This window comes from Acipenser ruthenus, chromosome 23, assembly GCF_902713425.1.
Source record: "Acipenser ruthenus chromosome 23, fAciRut3.2 maternal haplotype, whole genome shotgun sequence".
Lineage (NCBI taxonomy): Eukaryota > Metazoa > Chordata > Actinopteri > Acipenseriformes > Acipenseridae > Acipenser > Acipenser ruthenus.
Genome location: NC_081211.1, coordinates 9,683,642 through 9,709,644, shown reverse-complemented (window position 1 = coordinate 9,709,644; position 26,003 = coordinate 9,683,642). Strand labels below are relative to the sequence as shown.

General features: G+C 43.7%; 2 protein-coding genes across 3 annotated transcripts; one reads left to right on the top strand and one right to left on the bottom strand.

Annotated features, from left to right (window-relative positions):
- Positions 1-15: 15 nt before the first annotated feature.
- LOC117964050 (zinc finger CCHC domain-containing protein 17-like) lies at positions 16-14,021 on the bottom strand. 2 transcript variants are annotated; one of them, XM_034906297.2, is made up of 8 exons: positions 13,936-14,021; positions 12,135-12,283; positions 11,366-11,423; positions 10,031-10,131; positions 9,484-9,575; positions 4,939-5,039; positions 4,021-4,169; positions 16-2,011 (listed from the first exon to the last, which is right to left on the bottom strand). In XM_034906297.2, the coding sequence occupies exons 2-8, from the start codon at positions 12,171-12,173 to the stop codon at positions 1,727-1,729; spliced, it is 825 nt and encodes a 274-aa protein (XP_034762188.2). In that variant the 5' UTR covers positions 12,174-12,283; positions 13,936-14,021; the 3' UTR covers positions 16-1,726. The 2 variants fall into 2 exon arrangements, with proteins under 2 accessions (XP_034762188.2, XP_034762189.2); XM_034906298.2 differs by having other exon boundaries at positions 12,135-12,243; positions 13,936-14,006.
- Positions 14,022-14,201: 180 nt separating this feature from the next.
- Positions 14,202-25,555, top strand: LOC117964136 (U5 small nuclear ribonucleoprotein 40 kDa protein-like). The gene is made up of 10 exons (XM_034906695.2): positions 14,202-14,477; positions 15,318-15,447; positions 16,680-16,773; positions 17,189-17,354; positions 17,671-17,793; positions 18,637-18,757; positions 19,039-19,121; positions 19,387-19,448; positions 22,673-22,776; positions 23,906-25,555. The coding sequence occupies exons 1-10, from the start codon at positions 14,358-14,360 to the stop codon at positions 23,953-23,955; spliced, it is 1,053 nt and encodes a 350-aa protein (XP_034762586.1). The 5' UTR covers positions 14,202-14,357; the 3' UTR covers positions 23,956-25,555.
- The last annotated feature ends 448 nt before the right edge of the window (positions 25,556-26,003 follow it).

Here is a 26,003-nt window from a genome sequence, read left to right as displayed (position 1 = left end):
CTGTGTGTTGGGGGGGGGGGTTTTTTTTTTTTTTTTTTTATTCCCCTTATTTCATTACATTCTATCTACAAACATGTCTTGCCTTTTCATTTAGTTTAGGTATAAAAGTCATTTTTGTGCAGACTTTTTTGTGTTTAACTGAAGTCTAATTTCTACTGTTTCAATTAACTAAACCAGTTATGCAATCATGTGACCTGTGAGACTCTGTACAGGAGGCTGTGTGTTATTTGAGACCCATGCATTTGTGTTTTCAATTCTGTTATGAACAAATGATTCTTGCAAATGCATTGGAAGCAGCGTCTGTCTGAATAGTCAAATATCAATACGTGTTTTTCCTGCTGAGTGGGTATCGCATGGGGGATTGGTGACTGTCCCGGCTATGATTTGAACATGCTTTGTGGGGGAAACATCAATGGAAACTGTCCTCTAATCACACGTGCCCCAGAGCTCTGGGTGGAATTCAGGAAACCGCCTCACTCTCCTGGATAACTGGCCTAACCCCACGGCCAGTATGTACCCCTAGATCTGGCAGATGGACAAGCCACTGGAGCTCCTGCCAAAAGACCAGTGGGGGGTTTCTCCAGCACACAAACTCTAGTAGAATGGGGTGTTTTTTAGGGACACCTATCCAACCTACACCACACAATGAGGGGTGCACGGCAAAGCCCTTCGCTCTCTTGCATATTCCTTCAATGGCACTGGGGCTATGCATATATTTTATATATATATATATATATATATATATATATATATGCATATCATGTTTGAAAAGAAAGGTCTGTATCTGCAGACGTGCTTCCAGCATGAAAGGTTTCATGAGAAAATGATACTGTTATTCATGGGCAATAGCGTCATTATTGTGGGGCAAAGTGTGCAGCTGTTAATATGTCACTAATGCTAATGTGAAATATTAAAGATCATATTCAGTTCAATTCCAGCAAGCCCCTAAAGTGTTTCCATGCCTTCAACTTCAAGCCAAATCTGTTGTATACACGAAGCCGCACTGCTACAGGACTCCTAGCTGTGATGTCACTAACCTGTTTCCCAGGACCCCAAAAACTATGTTGAAAAATAAGAATGTGACAATATAGCCCCTACGGTTGTTCCATCAAAGGTAAAACCACTTCCACGGAAAATATTTCATTTTTGGATGTCCCTGTCCACAGAACTGTATTACCCTTGTGTTTGCTCCTGGTGTAAAATGTTCAAGCTGCACCATCTCAAGAGTACCCTTTACATGAAGACCTGTTTGTGCTGATGCTGGCATCTTGTGCACCCAAAGTTCACACCTCCAGACCCACAACCCCCTGCCTTCCACTGGGCAACACAAAAAAAGAATGACCTATTTTAAATGATACCCCACAATCAGTAAATGATCAGTCTGTCTAACACAACAAACACACATGACTCCATTACTACCCAATCAGCATTTCACATTCAGTAACCCTTCATCAATATATATATTTTGTAATAAAAATAAAAAAACAACAACTGTAGTCTGATAAAAGCTATTATCAGGTTTAATTCTAAATCTTAATAAGTTCACGTCTGGCCTCTTTTTAAATAAAGACCAGTCCTGTCCCGTTAAAGACATGAGGGGGGTGTCAGGTTTGGTTTCACAGAATCAATCGCGAGGCAGCCCCTCTCCCCCCTCCTCCTCTCTCCTCTCTCCTCTCTCCTCTCTCCTCTCCCCTCTCCCCTCTCCCCTCTCCCCTCTCCCTCAAGTTCAATCCCGATGCCGGTGCCCCTTGTGCTTCTGCATCTTGTGTTTCTTTTTCTTCTTCTGCTTCTTGGAGGAGGAGGAGGAGGAGGAGTGCCTCCTCTTGGTGTCCTCAGCGCTGCTGGAGTCTGAGCTGTCCGAGTCCGAGGCGCCTCGCTTCTCCTTGTGCTTCTGCTTCTTGGAGGAGGAGGAGCGCCTCCTCTTGGTGTCCTCAGCACTGCTGGAGTCTGAGCTGTCCGAGTCCGAGGCGCCTCGCTTCTCCTTGTGCTTCTGCTTCTTCATCTTCTTCTCCTGTTAACGAGATTCATTCACAACTTCAAACACTCCATCACAATTCTGAGCTTCAATGTGTTGCTGTTTATTTTGTGTATCTATCATGTTCTGTGGATGCACGTCTGTTTTTTATCTTATGTACCCATAGTTGCGTTTTATTAAATAAATAATCTAGTTAAAAAAAATAAATAAATAAATAAATAAATAAATAAATAAATAAAAAACAGTGGGAACAATATAGGGGCAAGAGGTTATCGGCTCATCTGGATGAAAATGCCAGGCTATAGAAATGGGTTTTTAGACTTGAAGACTGAAGGGGCTTCTCTAATTGTGATGGGCAAGTTGTTCCATAATTTAGGTGCCATATAACTAAAAGCCACCTGAAGTTTTTTTCTGAATAACAGGTACAGACAGTAGGCCAGCATCCAGTGATCGGAGCGGGCGATTGGGGACATGGGGTTCCAAAAGATCTTTAAGGTGTGGAGGTGCAAGACCATTTAAAGCCTTATAAGTTAGCAGCAACACCTTCAAATCTATTCTAAAACTAACTGGTAGCCAATGCAAAGATGCCATCATTAAATGATCATTTGATGTTAATATGCATCCCACAATTAGCCCATCAGGACCGACATGTGATGCGTGTCGTATCGTTACAGCCCTGCAAGAGAACCCTTCTTTGGAGTGCAGCTGGGTTGTATTTTATAATGCACTGTATTATGAGAATGAGACCACATGTGTACAACATGTATGTGTATAATATGGAAACGATTCTGAATAGAATACATAGCGTTACACTGCACCCAACCTACTGGAAACACTACAAAAAACAGCACTACTTCACATAACACACATTGTATTGCATTGATTTCCAAGCACTTTAAAAAGTCATTAAAACAGAAATATTATCATTTGTCTTTACTACCTTTTTTTTTAATAAACTATTTCCTTTAATATTGCACAGATAAGTCTAAGCACAGTGCATTGTCCTTATGATCTTTGTACATGAATTGTCCATTCGAAATGAACACACAGCTTACATATACAGTGCATACTGAACACAAGTGGCAATGCTGGACAGGAAATATGAACACCTAAAATACTTACACAGAACAAACAGCCCTTTAAGAAGCAGCTGTTATTGTAGAGAATGCAGAGACAGCTGGGCTGCCTGAGACTCCCACCACAACGGGACAGGCGCAGCCAAGCTAATGCTCTGCTGACTTACTGCACAGATCTACCCTGACTGCAGCTAAACCCATGACGAGGGGCGGAGGGAAATCAGACCACCTTCCCCTAGGGACAGGGGCTACGTTCCTATAGGAAGCTGCTTTCATATCTACACTACTTCTACTGTCTGAACAACCTCCCTCTGCTCTGTGCTGGTGGAGCAGAGAAAGAGAAAGGGAGGCTCTTCTACTCTGAACAGCCTCCCTCTGCTCTACGCTAGCGGACGAGTGAAGGAGAAAGAGAAAGCGAGGCTCTTCTAATCTCTGAACAGCCTCCCTCTGCTCTGCGCTGGTGGATGAGTGAAGGAGAAAGGGAGGCTCTTCTACTCTCTGAACAGCCTCCCTCTGCTCTGCACTGGTGCATGAGTGAAGGAGAAAAGGAGGCTCTTCTACTCTCTGAACAGCCTCCCTCTGCTCTGCGCTGGTGGATGAGTGAAGGAGAAAGAGAAAGGGAGGCTCTTCTACTCTCTGAACAGCCTCCCTCTGCTCTGCGCTGGTGCATGAGTGAAGGAGAAAGAGAAAGGGAGGCTCTTCTAATCTCTGAACAGCCTCCCTCTGCTCTGGTGGATGAGTGAAGGAGAAAGAGAAAGGGAGGCTCTTCTAATCTCTGAACAGCCTCCCTCTGCTCTGTGCTGGTGGATGAGTGAAGGAGAAAGTGAAAGGGAGGCTCTTCTACTCTGAACACATTTTCATTGAACGTATTAAGCTGTAGTGTTTCAAAGCTGAGCACTGCTGAGTGTTGAATAGTCATGGGTGAGTGTATTGAGTAATCAGGAGCGTGTTGAAATCATCTGCACTTACCTTTTTCCGTTTCTTGGCTGGGGCTTTCTCCGATTGGCTGGGCTGCTGCCCAGGCCCCTCCCCCTGTCCCTCCTCCTCCTCCTCCTCCTCCGGCACCAAGCCGTACTTCATTCCCCCGGGCTGAGAGAAACAGTCCTTCGCAAAGTGGCCTTCGAGGGGAGGAGAGAAGAAACTGATCAGCAACAAACCATAAAAACCAACACCACAGGCTGGCCAGCTTCAGCACTGGAGAGCAGGATCTCAATGATTATAGACAGAACACACAGCGCTCCACTGGACCCAGTAACATCATCATGACTGTCACACACCCTGTGAGAGGGGTGTGGGTGATTCACTGAACAACACTTCTATAAGCAGAGTCTCGCCACCTACGCTGTTCTGCGAGATACGAGACAGAATGATGCTTTATTATTCCCTGAGTATACTTCAATGGGGTTGCTACTCCCCCTGCACTAAATCAATAACATCCCAGAGACTGTACTCCACCAGGGCAGGTACGTGGAACCCAATACTGCAGCTGTCTTCTACAGCCATGTGCCTGCTTGCCCTTTTTCTTACTGCCGCTTGCTGCTGTGACAGAACACCGGCCAAACTGTCTTTCGGTTTACTCCAGGTCCCCGAGCAGAGCTCCCGCTGGGTGGTATCGTAGAATGGCAAGGGAGAAGGGATAACAGAGAGTCATTTTTATTGGATCGACCGTCCCCCTAGACCCGCCTCCCGACCACTCAGAGAGATGCAGGCGACACACCTCATCTTGCACACCATGCGGCCGTGCCTTTACCAGGTGGGCCACTCTAGGAACCACACACCACAGGGTGGTGAATACAGCCAGACACCCAGGGTGTGAATGCTGCCGCTTCGTGTTGCATGCTTGGTAAGTCTCTCCCTGGTGTTTGCGAGCTCAGGTATCACACACACCTTTGCAGCCGCACTTCTTGCAGACAGTGTTGAGCACGGCCTCCAGGGTGATCCTCTGCTTGGAGTAATCCCGGAACTCCCTCCTCTTCCTCTCGTCCTGTCTGCAAAAAACAAGGACAGGCTCTGTCAGCAATGGAGCCGCCTGGAAAACAGCTTCCCGTTTCTCTAGGTATTTATTAATCGTTCCTCAAGAAAACCCCATTGAGACGGAAGTCTTGTTCACAAGAGTGTCCCGGCAGCAACAGACGAAAATGCCGTCACTCGCTCCCTCTGTACTGCTCGATTCAATAATTCACTCGCTCCCTCTGTACTGCTCGATTCAATAATTCACTCGCTCCCTCTGTACTGCATGATTCAATAATTCACTCGCTCCCTCTGTACTGCTCGATTCAATAATTCACTCGCTCCCTCTGTACTGCTCGATTCAATAATTCACTCGCTCCCTCTGTACTGCTCGATTCAATAATTCACTCGCTCCCTCTGTACTGCATGATTCAATAATTCACTCGCTCCCTCTGTACTGCATGATTCAATAATTCACTCGCTCCCTCTGTACTGCTCGATTCAATAATTCACTCGCTCCCTCTGTACTGCATGATTCAATAATTCACTCGCTCCCTCTGTACTGCTCGATTCAATAATTCACTCGCTCCCTCTGTACTGCTCGATTCAATAATTCACTCGCTCCCTCTGTACTGCTCGATTCAATAATTCACTCGCTCCCTCTGTACTGCATGATTCAATAATTCACTCGCTCCCTCTGTACTGCTCGATTCAATAATTCACTCGCTCCCTCTGTACTGCTCGATTCAATAATTCACTCGCTCCCTCTGTACTGCTCAATTCAATAATTCACTCGCTCCCTCTGTACTGCATGATTCAATAATTCACTCGCTCCCTCTGTACTGCATGATTCAATAATTCACTCGCTCCCTCTGTACTGCTCGATTCAATAATTCACTCGCTCCCTCTGTACTGCATGATTCAATAATTCACTCGCTCCCTCTGTACTGCTCGATTCAATAATTCACTCGCTCCCTCTGTACTGCTCGATTCAATAATTCACTCGCTCCCTCTGTACTGCTCGATTCAATAATTCACTCGCTCCCTCTGTACTGCATGATTCAATAATTCACTCGCTCCCTCTGTACTGCTCGATTCAATAATTCACTCGCTCCCTCTGTACTGCTCGATTCAATAATTCACTCGCTCCCTCTGTACTGCTCGATTCAATAATTCACTCGCTCCCTCTGTACTGCATGATTCAATAATTCACTCGCTCCCTCTGTACTGCATGATTCAATAATTCACTCGCTCCCTCTGTACTACTCGATTCAATAATTCACTCGCTCCCTCTGTACAGCTCGATTCAATAATTCTCTCATGTGGTTACTTCACGGTTAGTCCATGGTGACACTAAATTGTTCTTTATTTTCATGTATAAAGGCCCTTCACTAATTCACTGTTTTCAACACGAGTTTTTGAGGAGTGATTCAGACAGTATAATAAAGAGGCAGCGCGTCTTGCATTGCAGTCTTCACTTTGAGCTCAGACACCTGGGATTGGGATGGGTCGTCTCAATACGAGTGAAACTGTTTTTACACACAACACTTTCTGAAAGGAATAAAACAACTGGAACGGTATAACAAGAAAAACAATTTGGCTGCAGGAAGGAAGGAGCGGTTAAACTATTATTATGAGCAGTTTCTTGCTACTGGTAAAGTGATTTAAAATTACTGCCACCTGCTGGTGACAGGCAGCAGAGCCAGGAGTTTTGCAGTTGGTGCAGCACAACACATCACAGAGGGCAGGGACAGCAGGGTGAAGAGTTCTAGAGCAAAGCTGTTCAGAGGGCAGGGACAGCAGGGTGAAGGGTTCTAGAGCAAAGCTGTTCAGAGGGCAGGGACAGCGGGGTGAAGAGTTCTAGAGCAAAGCTGTTCAGAGGGCAGGGACAGCAGGGTGAAGAGTTCTAGAGCAAAGCTGTTCAGAGGGCAGGGACAGCGGGGTGAAGAGTTCTAGAGCAAAGCTGTTCAGAGGGCAGGGACAGCGGGGTGAAGAGTTCTAGAGCAAAGCTGTTCAGAGGGCAGGGACAGCGGGGTGAAGAGTTCTAGAGCAAAGCTGTTCAAAGGGGAGGTCAGGTAGTGTGAGTTTATTCATCTTTTCAACTCATCGAGTGCCATTGTCCTCATTTGGGGGACAGGCTACTTTGCAATTTATTGGTGAATTTTTAACTGGCATCTACCTGTTATTTTAATTTTCTTTTTAACTATATTGTTACTCTAATTTTGTGAACTGCAAAAGTTAAGGCATGGTGCGAGGGACAGGCTAACAGTGCTGTACACTCAGGCATGGTGCGAGGGACAGGCTAACAGTGCTGTACACTCAGGCATGGTGCGAGGGACAGGCTAACAGTGCTGAACACTCAGGCATGGTGCGAGGGACAGGCTAACAGTGCTGTACACTCAGGCATGGTGCGAGGGACAGGCTAACAGTGCTGTACACTCAGGCATGGTGTGAGGGACAGGCTAACAGTGCTGTACACTCAGGCATGGTGCGAGGGACAGGCTAACAGTGCTGTACACTCAGGCATGGTGCGAGGGACAGGCTAACAGTGCTGAACACTCAGGCATGGTGCGAGGGACAGGCTAACAGTGCTGTACACTCAGGCATGGTGCGAGGGACAGGCTAACAGTGCTGTACACTCAGGCATGGTGTGAGGGACAGGCTAACAGTGCTGTACACTCAGGCATGGTGCGAGGGACAGGCTAACAGTGCTGTACACTCAGGCATGGTGCGAGGGACAGGCTAACAGTGCTGTACACTCAGGCATGGTGCGAGGGACAGGCTAACAGTGCTGTACACTCAGGCATGGTGCGAGGGACAGGCTAACAGTGCTGTACACTCAGGCATGGTGCGAGGGACAGGCTAACAGTGCTGAACACTCAGGCATGGTGCGAGGGACAGGCTAACAGTGCTGTACACTCAGGCATGGTGCGAGGGACAGGCTAACAGTGCTGAACACTCAGGCATGGTGCGAGGGACAGGCTAACAGTGCTGAACACTCAGGCATGGTGCGAGGGACAGGCTAACAGTGCTGTACACTCAGGCATGGTGTGAGGGACAGGCTAACAGTGCTGTACACTCAGGCATGGTGCGAGGGAGAGGTTTACAATCTCATGCAATGCTCCTCTATACTCAAAGTGATTCTGACAAGTCTTATTTCCATCTCTGCACTCACATAAAAACTTCTGGTATTGTTACTGGGGGTTCTGACCGAGTGAATCAGGAAATTGAGGGAAGCACAGCAAGACCTGGGGGGTCTGTACCACAGTCTGTATCAACACGAGTGTGCAGGGGAATCGGGAAACTGAGGGGTGCACAGCAAGCCTTCAGAACCCCCTTGTTTAGGCATAGTATTAAAATGAGCAGGTAGGAGCCAGGAGTTTGAGCAGTCAGTCCCTGGTAAGTCTGTTCTGAATTAACTGATCACACTTCTCATCACAGCATGAATAAGTCTCACCACAGTCAGTAGGTTTACTGTTAGGAGATGTTCATGCAGCTATACAGGAGGGATGAATAATGAATTGAACAGTTCACTGAATGCTCAAACTCCTAGCTCCTGATGATTTGGGGGGAGTTCTGAAGCCCAGGACTGGGTGCAGGACTAGTGTATGTTTCAAAGGTTGTAGATTATTATTATTATTATTATTTATTTCTTAGCAGACGCCCTTATCCAGGGCGACTTACAATTGTTACAAGATGTCACATTATACATTATTTCACATTATACAGATATCACATTATTTTACATACAATTACCCATTTATACAGTTGGGTTTTTACTGGAGCAATCTAGGTAAAGTACCTTGCTCAAGGGTACAACAGCAGTGTCCCCCACTGGGGATTGAACCCACAACCCTCCGGTCCAGAGTCCAGAGCCCTAACCACTACTCCACACTGCTGCCCTGTAGAGCAGGTTTAGAGTAGTGTAGAGGCAGCAGTGGACATATCATTATAACAGACCCTGCAGGTTCCACTGAACTAGTTTCATTATAACAGACGCTGCAGGTTCTGCTGAACTAGTTTCATTATAACAGACCCTGCAGGTTCTGCTGAACTAGTTTCATTATAACAGACCCTGCAGGTTCTGCTGAACTAGTTTCATTATAACAGACCCTGCAGGTTCTGCTGAACTAGTTTCATTATAACAGACCCTGCAGGTTGCACTGAACTAGTTTCATTATAACAGACCCTGCAGGTTCTACTGAACTAGTTTCATTATAACAGACCCTACAGGTTCTACTGAACTAGTTTCATTATAACAGACCATGCAGGTTCCACTGAACTAGTTTCATTATAACAGACCCTGCAGGTTCTACTGAACTAGTTTCATTATAACAGACCCTACAGGTTCTACTGAACTAGTTTCATTATAACAGACCCTGCAGGTTGCACTGAACTAGTTTCATGCCCGCCCAGGTCTTAGGCCAGGCAGGTACACTGCTGCCCCCTGTAGATAAACACATGAAATGAAAGGGAACCTACTCCAGGATCACGTTGTTGGGGTCCAGATCCTTTCCAGTGCCTTGGTTAACGGCCTTCATGGAGAGAGACAGCTTCACTTTCTCATCCTGCATCTGTGAAGGAGGGCGGTGAGACAGTTTAACAGCACTGCTACAGGCACTCAAGAAATGTTAAGAAGAGCGATCCTTGCATCTTTATACCTGCGATTGCAACGAGCTACCGGCCCCTGGAGGACAAAGGCTCGCCCTGCAGGCGTCCATTCAAGCTCAATGGGTGCCTGGTCAGTAGTGGCCGCTGCATTGGTAAGAGGTGCCTCAGTCCATGCAGATCCCAAACCTGCCTGATCACCATGACCAAAATCAACAACATCACACTGACCTGCCTTCCCCTGCCTGTACCACTCACCCTGCACAGTTCACTGCTGTGCCTTTACCAGGGGGACACTCAGGGAGCTCTTCATCATTTGGGGCGTCTCTGTCTGCCTGCCTCTCTAAACTCTGCCTCTCTGCCTGCCTGCCTCTCTAATCTCTGCCTCCTGCCTCTCTGTCTCTCTACCTGCCTGCCTCACCTCCTTGCCGATCACCTTCACCCACACCTTCTCTCCAACATCCACAATCTCCGCGGGGTTCTCCACTCGACAGGACGACATGTGGGTTCTGTGGACCAGACCTGAGAGACAAGCAGAGAGACAGTGTCAACACAGCACTGAATCACAGTGGAGGAGACAGGGCAGGGAGCAGCCTGCAACACAGCACTGAATCACAGTGGAGGAGATAGGGCAGGGAGCAGCCTGCAACACAGCACTGAATCACAGTGGAGGAGACAGGGCAGGGAGCAGCCTGCAACAAAGCACTGAATCACAGTGCAGGAGACAGGGCAGGGAGCAGCCTGCAACACAGCACTGAATCACAGTGGAGGAGACAGGGCAGGGGGCAGCCTGCAACACAGCACTGAATCACAGTGGAGGAGACAGGGCAGGGGGCAGCCTGCAACACAGCACTGAATCACAGTGGAGGAGACAGGGCAGGGAGCAGCCTGCAACACAGCACTGAATCACAGTGGAGGAGACAGGGCAGGGAGCAGCCTGCAACACAGCACTGAATCACAGTGCAGGAGACAGGGCAGGGAGCAGCCTGCAACACAGCACTGAATCACAGTGGAGGAGACAGGGCAGAGAGCAGCCTGCAACACAGCACTGAATCACAGTGGAGGAGACAGGGCAGAGAGCAGCATGCAACACAGCACTGAATCACAGTGGAGGAGACAGGGCAGGGAGCAGCCTGCAACACAGCACTGAATCACAGTGGAGGAGACAGGGCAGGGAGCAGCCTGCAACACAGCACTGAATCACAGTGGAGGAGACAGGGCAGAGAGCAGCCTGCAACACAGCACTGAATCACAGTGGAGGAGGCAGGGCAGAGAGCAGCCTGCAACACAGCACTGAATCACAGTGGAGGAGACAGGGCAGGGAGCAGCCTGCAACACAGCACTGAATCACAGTGGAGGAGACAGGGCAGAGAGCAGCCTGCAACACAGCACTGAATCACAGTGGAGGAGACAGGGCAGGGAGCAGCCTGCAACACAGCACTGAATCACAGTGGAGGAGACAGGGCAGGGAGCAGCCTGCAACACAGCACTGAATCACAGTGGCCATTTACACTAGGGTGTCAGATTATATCCAGCTCTGAATCCCAGCATCGCAGGATCATGTTGAAAAGGTTTTGAAGTATTGAAGATATGTGTGAAACTCTAAAGTGTGATGCTGTACGTGCCTCCCCTACGTCACCCATCTCCAGGGCCAGTAAACCCTGCCCTCTGTACAGCATCAGCACTGGTCCTGTGGCTGTGTGTGCAGGAGTACTCATTAGGAACACTTTATTAGAATATTACAACTGGACAGTACCTTGCTTCCTGCAGCCTGGGATTTTGATGAAGACACCATATTCCATTATTGATGCCACCTAAAGAAAAGGAAACATGAAATCTTACCATCATCACTTTACAACATACATATATATATATATATATATATATATATATATATATATATATATATATATATATATATAGTGTATATCCAAAAAAACTCTTAATTTTGTTCATGTATATACCTATATAATATATATTATTTTATTTAAGACAGAACGAAACTCCGCTGGGATAAACCACAGCTGGACTGCATCAAGCAGGGATACCCACAGATATATTGGATGATAGGAGGCAGCGTGGTCCAGTGGTTAAAGAAACGGGCTTGTAACCAAGAGGTCCCCAGTTCAAATCCCACCTCAGCCACTGACTCATTGTGTGACTGAGCAAGTCACTTAACCTCCTTGTGCTCCGTCTTTCGGGTGAGACGTAGTTGTAAGTGACTCTGCAGCTGATGCATAGTTCACACACCCTAGTCTCTGTAAGTCGCCTTGGATAAAGGCGTCTGCTAAATAAACAAGTAATAATAATAAGTAATAATGATGTAGTCCGAGGGGTTTCCCAGATATAAATACACTGACTTTCGAGAGTCTCTTCTCGAGGGGAGACGTGGAAACTGAGGTAAAGAAGTTTCCTCTACAGGTCAGCTCATCCACATGCTCTACATTCCCAGTACTGTCAGTTCATCGGTAAGCAGGTTCGGCACTCTATCTTGCATTAAACTGACAGCTCCAGTCATGTCATACCTCTCCTTTGAGGACAGCGTACAGCTCAGGCAGCTCCATGGCTTTCCAATCCCTCCTCTCCCGTCTCTGTGCTAAATGTTCTTTCACTCCAAAGACTGGGTCTTCATTGCTACAAATGCATTGTTAAACTTCACATGGGGTGCTTTAAACTGGATACAAAAGGACAACATTATTACTGTAAACACTCAAACACTGAATATGAATCAAGCGCTCTGAATCAATGAACAACAAGCATCCCTGCCACCTCAGTAAATACAAAGAGCTGCTGATCAGTAGAATGAGTCTGTCTAAAGCCCTTTCACACTGGCATCTCCTGCATAGTGTGAAACCACGTACCTGCGCGAGGAAAACAACACTGTGCTATAAACCTCAATAGGCAGTCACGTATACTGTGCTATAAACCTCTATAGACAGTCACTTATACTGTGCTATAAACCTATATACTGTCACTTATACTGTGCTATAAACCTCTATAGACAGTCACTTATACTGTGCTATAAACCTATATACTGTCACTTATACTGTGCTATAAACCTCTATAGACAGTCACTTATACTGTGCTATAAACCTCTATAGACAGTCACTTATACTGTGCTATAAACCTCTATAGACAGTCACTTATACTGTGCTATAAACCTCTATAGACAGTCACTTATACTGTGCTATAAACCTCTATAGACAGTCACTTATACTGTGCTATAAACCTCTATAGACAGTCACTTATACTGTGCTATAAACCTCTATAGACAGTCACTTATACTGTGCTATAAACCTCTATAGGCAGTCACTTATACTGTGCTATAAACCTCTATAGACAGTCACTTATACTGTGCTATAAACCTCTATAGACAGTCACTTATACTGTGCTATAAACCTCTATAGACAGTCACTTATACTGTGCTATACACCTCTATAGACAGTCACTTATACTGTGCTATAAACCTCTATAGACAGTCACTTATACTGTGCTATAAACCTCTATAGGCAGTCACTTATACTGTGCTATAAACCTCTATAGACAGTCACTTATACTGTGCTATAAACCTCTATAGACAGTCACTTATACTGTGCTATAAACCTCTATAGACAGTCACTTATACTGTGCTATACACCTCTATAGACAGTCACTTATACTGTGCTATAAACCTCTATAGACAGTCACTTATACTGTGCTATAAACCTCTATAGACAGTCACTTATACTGTGCTATAAACCTCTATAGACAGTCACTTATACTGTGCTATACACCTCTATAGACAGTCACTTATACTGTGCTATAAACCTCTATAGACAGCCACTTTGGATTACACGTGACGCAGTGCGTTTACCTTTTTATGGTATAAAGGCACGATTTTATCCTGAACGTGGTTAAATTAACGGGCACATCAGCATTTGTATTCTAACATAAGTGTCTTAGTTTTACCAGGTCTGTTTTGCGATTGCGTAGATTTAGTCAGAAATATATTCATTAAGTGGAAGAGTAGCAGAGACACTGAGAGCTTGATCCAGTATAATAATATGACCCGCATAAACACATTCTTTCAGTTCTGATGGCGTGGGGAAACGAAAGATCAGATAGAAGCGTTAGTTTCGATTAGTATTGTTTACAGAGATTCAGAATTATTATTTCAATGCAGTAGATGTACGTGAATCTGTATGCTAAAACAACACAGCGATTGTGGCGCACCGATATAGGAAATATGTAAGTCCTTACTAATACAGACGCTGGTAACGGAAATGTTAATACTGTATAATGCATTTATTTAACTACCTGTGGCTGTGCTAAGGAAAACAAAATTACCTGCAGTCAGTTGGCCACCATCATGGTTTAAATAAGGACCTTAAAGTAGCCAATCAGAACAGCGGACAAATAAGAAGCCAATCACTTGCCGTCCTGTTTAAATAGACATTTACAACAACCAATAGAAACCCAGAAGTGTCCCGTGCTTTAAAACCAGCCCTGAAACGTTTGTATTATAGGCGGGTGTAAGCAATTGACCTTGTGATTGACAAGAAAAGAAAACAATGGAAAACTCGAATACGATCGAGCTGCCTACATATCAGCCAACCAGGAGGCTCGCAGGCGGGAGTTGATGTGCGCGAGTGCTTGTGGGTGCTCGTGGAGAGTCTGTTGTTGCGCTGAGAGAGACGGGAGCTGGTGGCGGGGCTTTGTTTGGATTTTTTGAATTGAAAGTTTTTTTTTTATTTAAGTATTAAAGAGACATGATTGAGCCCAAGAAAAGGAAAGGCCCCGGGCCCAACGAGATGGCCCTGGTTCCGGCCTTGAAGAAGCCGCGCAGTGAGATGGCGGCGGCTCCGGGACAGCAGCAGCTCATGCCGATGGTAAGTCTGGCTTTTGAACAAACGGTCACCTGTTTCATAGTTTTGCGTTTTATCTCTTTTTGACGTTAAAGGGACGAGAGCTGCACATGGTACGTTTGTTAATTGTGTTCCTAGGCATTGTTGTGTTATAGGTAACTGTACACTCGAACTACAATTCCCACAACGCAGTGCGCTTGAGAAATGTGTAGGCTGTAAAGATGTGCAAGAACAGTATATGATTACATTGTCGACTATATGTATTATGTTTGCATCTTACCTTTGTTTAATTGTTGTTTGCTGTTGAATTTCACTGTCATTGCTCTACTGCGCTAATCCTATAGACGATATCTCATTCAAACTATCAGCTTATAAAATCGTTGCATCGTCGTTTGCATCTGACTGGTGTTTAAACTTTATGCCGGAAGTTCTCGGTACTGCTGTTTTTTCTATTTTATGGCTTTGTACAGTAATGCCAACTGTCTTTTTTGTGTGTGTGTTTGTGGACTTGTGTTTTTGGTGTTTTTATAAGTTTACTTTTTGTTCATAGTTGTTTAGCTGGAGAAAACATTTAACTAACCTGAACAAATGCACAGCAATATGTATTTTACCCCTAGACCTCAGGGGTGAAATTACATTCATAACGCAACAACACAATTTGACTTGGGCAGGGCAGTGTTGAATCTTGAATAGCATCAAACATTTTCCTCTTCTGAGGGGGAGAAATAAGTCCAAATGTACTCCTCATTACCAGCCAGTGCCTCTCAGACACATGTCTACACAGATTGCTCCTTCCTTTGATCTTCTGCATCTACACAAGGCTCCCTGTTTCTAAAGACAGTCACCATATCCTTTAAATCCCAGGGCCCCCCCAGGAGCTCCAGTTTGCAGGCACCAATCATGCTTCTCTGTGGACACGAGGGAGAAGTTCACTGCTGCAAGTTTCATCCCAATGGTGCTACCCTGGCATCAGCTGGATTCGACAGACTCATCTGTGAGTAGAAGTGCTTTCCTTTGGAATTCAACTCCGGTGTGATGTACGTGGGGGAGGTGCACAGACTACATACATATCTTATTATATATAATGTGGTTAAAGCTGTTTGTGTTGCTTAGTAATACATATTGTAGTTGCACAACGTGCGGTTCTGTAGAAACAGGTTTTTGCGAGAACTGCGTAACCAAATTTTGGGAGCGTTTTGCAGACCACCTATATGGCAAGCCAAATTATCATTGAGATCTCTCAAATTGCATTTTAAGGTATCCGTAAAACATTTTGATATCTCAAATTGAATTACAGATATCTATAATTGTGCAGTTTAAGATGTCAAGTCCATTTAAAGATGTCTGTACATCAGAGATCTAAAAATGAAAAAAGATTTTGCTAGCATGATATGCCAAACTCATTTAGAGATCTTTTTAAAATGAGGGTTTTAATGATATTTCGAAATCATTTGAAAATATCTCAATTACTTCCAGTTCATTTCAAGATATCTCTAAATGAACAGGAAGTCCATTCAAGACAGAGCATTTTCACAGGAAGTCATTTAGAGATCTTCAAATGGCTTCCTGTTCATTTTGAGATCTCTAAATGATTTAGAGATCTTCTAAATGAACAGGAAGTTATTTTGAGATATCTTTAAATATGGAAACCGCATGGATTTTGCTAGCATGTTACACCAAACTACCATTTAGCAATCTTTTTTAAAATGAGGATTTTAAAGATCTCTAAATAATTTCAAGATATCTCAAAATAAACAGGAAGTCATTTGAAGATCTCTCAAATGATAATTTGGCTTTCTATACACCTGGAGTTTACTCACGGACCACAGGTTGGGAACCCGTGACCTACAGTAATCAAATCAAGTATTTTCTAGTGTGTGTATTCATTTACTCTTCAACTGTGTATTTTCTCTCAAAGTTGAAGACCGATTTTTATATTGTGTAATACTCGGCCATCTCTCAGAACATTTTGGTGCACAAGACCTTTCTAGGATAGATATAAGACTCCTGTTGCACAGCAGTTTCACCCATTCCAGGTTTTACTACGAGCTTGATTAGCCACAGTGTATAGGTAACAAGCTCAGGTGCATATTAAACTTGCAGCAAAATCAGGAATGGATCAAACTGCTCTGCAATGAGAGCCTTATTTCCATCCCTGCTTTTTTAAATGGCTAGATTTCCACCCGGCTGTATTATAACTGGCTTGGTGTTTGCGTGTCTTTGCAGTGATGTGGAATGTCTATGGTGACTGTGATAACTTCGCCACACTCAAGGGCCACAGCGGGGCTGTCATGGAGTTGCACTACAATACAGATGGCAGGTTAGTGGCAGAACTAGAGGCTAGAGGTAAAAGATGAGGACTAATTAGATTATTAGTTTTGCCTTCAACACCTGTGTGAGCTTTCCTGTAATTTAATACAAAGCCTCATTCACGCAATGGTTCTCACAGCAGCAATTCTCTTAACCAACACAATGAAATTGTCAGCAGAGAAGTTTGCACAGGTGTTGAAGGCGGTACTGATCAAATTAGTCTCGCTCTTATCTCGAGTCTCACATTGATGCAAAAAGTCCCTTTTTATTAGAGAAAATATTGCTTTGAACCATGCTAAGCGGAAAACTTGCATGATTAACAGCAACAGAACAAGAATTGGAAGCCAAGTTACTTGAATGATACCGGGGTGAATATTCTGAAGTTTTGTGCACCCTGTCTTAATCCAATTCTAAATGCCTTGCAGCTTGCTGTTCTCAGCTTCCACAGATAAGACGGTGGGGGTGTGGGACAGCGAGACGGGTGAGAGGATGAAGAGGCTGAAGGGACACACGTCGTTCGTGAACTCCTGCTACCCGGCCAGGCGCGGCCCACAGGTCGTCTGCACAGGCAGCGACGACGGCACAGTTAAAGTAAGGGCTCCGGTGTAGATGAAGAGGCATTTAAAAAAAAAAAAATAACAAAATAAAATCAATGCTCAAATTAGTATTCCAAGGTAAACTATAGGGGACTAAGTACTAGGCAAGAGTTTCAGCTATTGCCACCTTCAGTGTACTCTTCCCCCACCCCTCATAAGTGAAGCATTATGATTTTGATTTGTGTATTCCAGAAGTTTCAGCTGAACTTTAAAATCCAAACTCTTGAATTCCAGAGTTTTATTTGTCTGAAGTGCAGGCGGCGGTTGCCTTTCCTTGTCTTTTGAAATGAATGATGTGTCTGTTTTTGAAGCTTTGGGATATCCGTAAGAAAGCTGCTGTGCACACGTTCCAGAACACCTACCAGGTCCTCTCCGTCACATTCAACGACACCAGCGACCAGATCATATCCGGAGGGATTGACAATGACATCAAGGTAAGTGTGCGGCTCCTTCTGTTCCTCTGCAGTAGTCGGGACTGAGATGCATATGTCTTTGAGGTGGGAGTCCTTTCCATGCCTGCAGCTATTTATCAAACTTGCTGGGACATGTGGAGTATTAGACGGGTGCACAGTCCTAGCAGTTTGAGTTTCAACACATTTACAAGAAGCTCAAGAGTGGCTAATGCTAATCTTGCAGTGCAAGTGTTTTGTCCATCCCTGTGTTGACAAAACTGCACATTTAATAAGGTAGGCTGTTTGATTCCAACTTTTGAAAAGTTATGTGGTCACAACTCCAGTGAACTGACAAGATTAAAGAAAGTGAATAATTTGGGGTGTCTCGATTCATTGTGTATCGATGAATCGTTATATTTTTTAAATGATATATCCTACAGCGATAGAGGGATATGCCGTTTGTATAGACCAGAAGCACAATATAGCTCATTGTAGTTTTGTAGTGATTCTTGAATGGGGACTAAGTGTGTTTTGTAGTTGGCAAGAATACCCAATATCCCTAGCTACCAATAGTCCATGAAATGATCATGTAATTTTATTACACATCGTGCAAGTGCCCATCATGATGCATTTCCTGATGGGTATTAAGCCCATAATAGTAATGACTTAGTTTAGTTTTGAACAGCAGTTTGTGTGAATGAACCCAGTTTATCTGTACTGTGACCATACAACATGTTAAATGTGCACACTTCATCTGTAACTGGAACAATCTGTGGTGCTAAACTATGTACACTTCTACAAGGGTGTGCCGTTCGGTCAGTTTCATGTGATGAAGCTGTGAGGGCTTGTCCAGCTTCATGTGTTGAATGTGTTCCTCTTCACCAGGTGTGGGACCTGCGACAGAACAAGCTGATTTACACGATGCGCGGCCACGCTGACTCTCTGACCGGACTCAGCCTGAGCTCAGAGGGCTCCTACCTGCTCTCCAACTCCATGGACAACACAGGTGCGTCTTTGTGTTTTATTTTTGTTTGTAGAATGGCAGTAAAAGCCTCTTGAAGTGCAATGTTAACCACGTCCCTTTGTTTTCTATTAGTGCATCCTTTAATAGCTGAGGTGAAGTGCTGGCCTGTTCAGATCTTCATATTTGAAAAGTTCATTCATTCTGGGGACTCATTTGCTGATCTGGCCTGATGTCTGGAAATGCCAAGTTGTTTTGAATTGATCATTCTGTGCCACTGTTTTGTCAAATACCTGTATACTATCAACGTTTTTTTCTGACTTTAGTTCGTATCTGGGACGTACGCCCTTTTGCACCAAAAGAAAGGTGTCTGAAGATATTCCAAGGAAGCATTCACAACTTTGAAAAGGTATTGACCTCATAGTAGTTTTTTTTCTGCTGACTGCAAAACCACTGGGGCTGAGTACAATACTGCATTGTGCAACCTTAAACCAGATAGAACGAGGGCAGGAAGGATTGAGTGTGTGAATGTATTTGTATGGCGAGATCAGTTGTGCAAGTGTTTGAGTCCTTTAATGTAATTCCATCACCTTCAACACCTTTCTTATTGAGAGAGGTTTGGATATTGCACTGTGAAATCAGTTGCAGGTTTTAATGTCTGTTTCTTGTTGCAGAACCTTCTAAGATGTTCTTGGTCTCCAGATGGGAGCAAAATAGCAGCAGGGTCTGCAGACAGGTAAGACTGACCAGGAGTAATGCTCCCTTATAGGATGTGCATCATTGCTGTTGATACGTTTCACTGGACACACTGTTCTCTATACCTGCTCTCCCTGGTTAACAAGCTGTGATTAAAAATAAGTATAAAAAAATAGTACGTCTGAATCTTCCTTTTTAAAATACATGTGCTAAATTTATAAATGTGTCTATTAATCTTACTTTAAAAGCAGCAACAGACGGTGCCTCGCTTACAAATCGTGGCAGATCGTTCCACAACTTTGGGGCTCTAAAGTTGAACGCTCTGCCGCCTGTTTTTTTTCTGTGTCCTTGGAATACTGAGTAAACCTTCCTCCTGTGATCGAAGAGCGATTGGATACATATTTTCTGACCCCATCTTTTAGATCTAGGGGAGCAAGGCAGTTTTAAAGCTTTGTTAAAAGCAAGACCTTAATCAGTCCTAAACTGTACAGGAAACCAATGTAAGGCTGCTACACAGGGTCATGTGTTTATTCTTCTCTGCTTTAGTTCACTCTGGCAGCAGCATTTTGCACAAGCTGCAGTCGAGGTAACACAACTTGAAATACCAGAGAAAAAGAGCATTAACCATGCCTACGTGTTAAAGCATCCTGCCGTGAAAGAGAATGTCTTAATTCAGCAATATTTCTTAAATGAAAAAGACGCTTTAGTTACATTCTTAATGTGTGGCTCAAATGAAAGATCTTCATCAAATGACACCCACGTTTCTCATTTCAGCCTGGAGGAGTAACTACCAAATGTGAAATCAGATGGATTTATATTTAGTCGATTCTGTAATCCCAAAAGCATCATCTGTTTTACCTTCATTTTAAAACGTTTGACTAGCGGCTCCTGAGTGGCGCATCCAGTAAAGGCTCTCCGCGCGGAGTGCAGGATGTGCCCTATAGCCTGGAGATCGCAGGTTCGAATCCAGGCTATGTCGCAGCCGACCGTGACCAGGAGTTCCTAGGGGGCGGCGCACAATTGGCTGAGCGCTGCCCGGGTAGGGAGGGCTTAGGTCGGCAGGAGCACGAAAAATGACAGCTTGGCAGGAGCACGTTTCGGAGGACGCGTGTTCCAGCCTCCGTTTCCTGAGTCGGCGGGGGGGTTGCGAGCGGTGAGCCGAGGATACAGATAATTGGGCATGCTAAACTGGGGAGAAAACCGGGGTAAAAAATTGGCGACGACTAAATTTATAAAAAAAGAAAAAAGATTTTTTGACATCCATGACTTAATGTCAACAAGACAGGTAGTCGAAGTATTTTCAGCTGAGGTGTCACCCGGTTTTAGAGAAATATAATTGCGTATCGGAATAGTAATGAAAATGTATTTCATTTCTACAGATAGTATCGCCCAAGGGTAGCCTATACAAGGAAAACAAAATTTGACCAAGAACGGAACCCTGCGGGACACCACGTGTAACTTCAGATAAGAGGATTCTTTATCCGTTTTAGCAAAGAATTTAAACCAAGACAGGATACAACCTGACAATGCTGCTAGATTCTCAAGACGATCAATTACAAGAGGAGTGTTGAATGCTGCACTTAAATCTAGAAGTACAACTGAGGTTGAGCCCATATCTGAAGATAACCGCACGTCATTTAAGTGCAGTTAAGTTTAAGTGCAGTTTCAGTACCTGGGCAGAAACTGAGAGTTCTCATATACTGCAATTAGCTACTACTCTCTGAAGTTTGGATAAAAAGGGGAGACTAGAAATAGGCCTGAAATTGTTGAACTTTTGGATCCATAGTAGGTTTAAGCAATGGTTTTACCACAGCAACCTTAAAGAACAATGCCAGATGAAAGGGAACTATTACTAATACTTAACTCTAGTATTAATCCTAGAGAATACTTATTTTAATAGTTTAGTAGAAATAGGATCTAAAGCACATGTAGTGGTTTTTCTCTTCCTAACCTAGGGGAGTTCGATCTAGCTGGTTAATCAAGAAAATATGCAGAGGTTGTTTTGATGTAGCAAGACCCAACGTGGGAGTCTTGTCAATGTTATTAGATGGCATATCTAAATTGAATGTTCTATTGCATAGCATTCTTCTAACAATGATTTTCTTAATGATTCACAATCCTTCCAGCTTGCTGATGGAATATTTAATTACCCTCAATTACCTGCTATGTCCATGTAGAAACGACAACTCCTTGTCTTGTTGTGGATCTTGTTTCTTCTTTGTATTCCAGAATTGCAACTCCCAAATGATTTCTAAAAATGGACTCACCTGGGCTCTCAATTGGCTTATTGTCTTGGGCTAGCGCACAAAAGCATTTCATGGAGTGTGTTTAATTTAGATGACTCTGCAGTGCAGGCAGGGGGGTTAGCTTACTGTCACTGTGATGTACTGTAGTAGCTCTGCTGTGGATTTGTGATGACAGAAGAGCCTCACTGTGATGGAATGCTTAATCTGTTTCCAAACATCAATACTTCAACCCAGCCACGAGTGCATTAAACCAGGAATCCACGTGATGTCGGCATTTATTTTTAGCAGCATCACAAGAAATGTGCTGTTGGTCTCTCTCTCTCTCTGCGTCTGTCTTCTCAGCCAAGCTGGTCTGACTGTTTTTTATAAACACTAACTCAAGTTGGAAGCAGGGCTGACCACAATGAGCTGTTAATATCACACACTTGGGTAACGAATCACCTAGGCACCCTGCTGAGGTACTTGTTGCTGCTCTTGTAACCCTAGCAGTTTTATTTTGAATGTAGTGACGTGACGCATGGAAGTGCACTGGTGATCTAGCCTCCTTTTTTATAACCGTATCTGTCTAAACAGCACAGCTGAACATGCCCTTCTAAATTTGAACAGATATTATTTCTACACCAGAAAGCTTCCAAGGGTGTCTCTTCTCTGCAGCTCAGTAAGAATAAGAGCAAGGAGAACTGTTAAAAATGAAAAGTCTTTAAACGGCAGATGTCTTGGTTTACCCCTCCATGCAGTCACAGATTGACCAGCGCTTAACTATACTGGACTGCATTATGTGCCCTCAGATCTGTCCATATTTTGGCTGTGTATGGATGATTAAATCTCATAAAGTGTGAATTTCTTGACACCTTCATATTGTATACTCTAGGCACCTTAGTGGGAGGAATCTCTGGGTTTCTATTATGTAGTTATGTTAAACTGCAATGCTCAATTTCTTAATGTCAGCAAAGGGTTGACCCTTTTGAATCCAGCGTTTGGTGGTTCTCCCCTGTTGACTCTGTCTGTCTGTGTGCAGGTTTGTGTACGTGTGGGACACCACTTCCCGGAGGATCCTCTACAAGCTGCCTGGTCACGCCGGCTCTGTGAACGAGGTCGCCTTCCACCCTGAGGAGCCTATTGGTGAGTGTGCCTTGAGAAACCATCCCTCCTGAATTACTGCTAGCTTCCCTCATCTCCCTGCCTTGAGAAACCATCCCTCCTGAATTACTGCTAGCTTCCCTCATCTCCCTGCATTGAGGGAACTCCTTTCAGCGCTTCACATCCAATCTGTTTTTGTTAGACCGAGCATCATTTGTGCAGCCCAGGGAATAGGACATGCCATTATACACAACTTTGACAAACCTGAATACAGTGTCATTGTGTTGCTCATGGTAATCTTTTATAAAATTAGATCATTTTGTAAAGAATAAAATGTATAGTGATATTAAACTAAAAGAAAATTAAAGCTGGTTCTCATCGGAGTGGATAGCTCCACTAGCTAGCCTGCATCCGGTGGTGAATAATTGTTTAAAGGCCAAATTGACCGCTTGCAATCCTTGTTTTTTATGTGGAATGTAATAAAAGGGAAATAGCAATGAAGTAAACAATATTTACTCATTGTTAACTCCCCCTTTTCCACATGTGTTTTATCTGAAGAGTTTCGTGGTGTCTACTTTTATGTACTGTTTTTACCTGAAATACACAAGATTCATTTTTAACTAACTACTGCATGGCATCCTTTGCTTTGTAGTTAATTCAATGGAGTGAAGTAAGGCTGTCTTAACCTATTCTTACTACTGCGACATTTTATACTTTAATAGTGTTACATACAGTGGCTTTGATAACCTTTTGCAAGTTAATGAAAATTCAAATACTTGCCTGAATCTTTCACAGATATCTGAACATCAAAATTCCATGTTCGTCCTGGCACCAGTTATTGCATCTTTACTCCTCTCAAGTGACATCAATGTTTAACAAAAGCGTCGTATTAAAATATAAATGCTTCAGATTTTTAAATGTGTATCACTTTTCCTTGCTTCCTTTGAACCGTGCAAACCTGTGCAATGTTGTTTAAGGCTATATGTACCTGGCTACTGTTTTAAATGTGTTCATTTTAAACACAGTGGCTTCGTATTTGCAGAACTCCTGTGTGTGTTGTGAGTTGTGTTTTATTTTTTTATTTTTTTTATGTCAATTTCACAGTGTACAAAAAAGCTTGGTGTTTTGTAAAGAGATTTGTTAAATAAAATGTTTCTTCTCCTCTTTTCAGTTCTTTCGGGATCCAGTGACAAAAGACTGTACATAGGAGAGATCCAGTAGCGTGCCATGGGGAAGGATGGATACTGTGAGATCTTTCAGTTGCCCTAAAGAATCTGAGGAATGCCTCGCTCAGTAGCAGCACATCCACTTGAATTGCAGACTGCCTCGGAGTGCAAGAACAGCCATTGGTTTTGTATTCACTGTCATTGGAAGCAGCTGGAATAACCGGCTGATCACTCGCCTAAAAGGACCTCCTTTTTGACCCCAGTCCTCCCTCTTTCCCAGAAAATGGGCAGTAAAATAAGATTGTCTGGCCATGTGACCTGCCTGTGAAAGCTGGTCTCCTATCAATGCCAATGACAAGAAATGTTTTAGAGTTTCTGTACTCGTGTCTGGGTTCAGTTTAATTTTAACCTTCCTTTTGTTTTTGGTGGGGGAGAATGTTAGTCCAATGCATTTTCTTCCCTTTTTGTTTTTTTAATAGTAGAATGCAGGTCTTGTGCTATTTGATTTAATTTCCAGACATGGAATGACCCAAGTTTTAGTTTAAACATTTGCTTGTATTAAATAAGCTTAGGGCTTCTAACAGTATAATGTATTTATAGAGCAGGCGAGAGGCTTCATTAATTTTAGTCTGTGCTTGCACACCATCACTATTCATCTGCACCACTTCTCTTGGGTCTAAACTGTTTCAATCCATTAAGATTTCATAAAAGCCCCCCCCCCCCCCCCCCAAACCCCTCTTTACCTCTTCCGTTCTCATCAGAGCCTAATCTATTGCTGACGAGGGAGAGAATTTGGCTGGCGGATGTCCGAGGTTCTGTCAAGCTAAATAAATGCCTGTTCAGTTTTTAGCTCCTGAGGTCATTTCCAGACTTTAATTCCATTATCAGATGCTCCTGCCATCACGCCTGTCAGATTCCCTTCATGTGCTGCAGGTATTGGGACCCCGTGTGTTGAACCTCTGTCTGACTAGTAACCCTTTGTAATATTTCAGGACTTTGGGTTGAGACATGGGGGTTCTTTTACATGTTTCACAGGAAGAAAATTTGAATTGGTTTCTCTTCCTGAGCTGAAGTGGAAATACATAACAATACTAAATGCTCTACAAACAAAACAAGGGACTTAAGAATCTAATGTGATGTGTGTTTATATATATAATGCTTTGATTACTATCCACTTACCTGCGAGTGCTGAGAACCAAAAACTGTGAAGTTAGATGAATGCACTCCAACATGTGGAGAACACGCACCATGCAGATCAGTGTTTTCCAAGCACGCATACCAGTGATCACTCAACGCCAAATGAGTAGTGACAGTATTTCTTGCAGAGGTCTGTTGGGAAATGCACTTCAGTAGTAATTGGGAGTGGATGTGCTTACTGGGAGGATGAATGTTGACGGAACGGTCCCCTGATTCCTCCCCTCACACTGCAGGGTTAGTTTACAAAGGATCTACAGTACGTATGGGGTTTGAAATGAAGCCTCTCTGTTTGCGGTGCCACTCTGCGCAATGACAAAAAAATGAACGTCTGAGCAAAGGCACCATGACTTTTATATTAACGAGAGAACTGTGCAAGTGGCCTGGGTTACATTTTGTTTGAACCAAAACCTTTTTTTTTTTATATGTGAAAGAATAAATGGCAGTTTTTTTCACCAAAATGTATTGTGTTGTGTGTCTCTTTTTTTTATGCTAAGAAACTAGAACTGTTATGTTTGTTTGATTTCTGTTTGTTTGATTTCTGTCTGTTAGTTCTATTCAATTGATTTAAACAGTAACATGTATAAATTCTGCCACTGTTGAGATTAGAATATATGGTATCCCAAGGTTATGAAAATAATTAACATCTGGATTATAAACCCTAGCACCTACCAGGACTACCAGAGGTTATGTTAAGTAGGGCTGTCTGATCAGGCCCAGTCTGGCTCTAAAACCTGCTGATTTAATTCCCCTTTTGATCACTGGTTTCTGATTGGATTGTTATCATTAGAGTTAATATTGAGTTAAAAGCTTTCATGTTTCACCACTGCTTAGCTGATAACACCGTGTAACATTTTTTTTTTTTTTTGGTTCCTGGGTAGTAAGTGTTATTTCCTAATTGCTTATGCC

Coding starts and splice junctions, on each gene's coding strand:
- LOC117964050 (XM_034906297.2), bottom strand. CDS start 12,173: ATGGAGCTGCCTGAGCTGTACGCTGTCCTCAAAGGAGAG. Junction 11,424..12,134: donor ACGCTGTCCTCAAAGGAGAG/GTATGACATGAC, acceptor CCTTTTCTTTAG/GTGGCATCAATAATGGAATA. Junction 4,170..4,938: donor CAAGAAGTGCGGCTGCAAAG/GTGTGTGTGATA, acceptor CTCCCCTCGAAG/GCCACTTTGCGAAGGACTGT.
- LOC117964136 (XM_034906695.2), top strand. CDS start 14,358: ATGATTGAGCCCAAGAAAAGGAAAGGCCCCGGGCCCAACGAGATGGCC. Junction 19,122..19,386: donor GCATTCACAACTTTGAAAAG/GTATTGACCTCA, acceptor TTCTTGTTGCAG/AACCTTCTAAGATGTTCTTG. Junction 22,777..23,905: donor CCACCCTGAGGAGCCTATTG/GTGAGTGTGCCT, acceptor TCCTCTTTTCAG/TTCTTTCGGGATCCAGTGAC.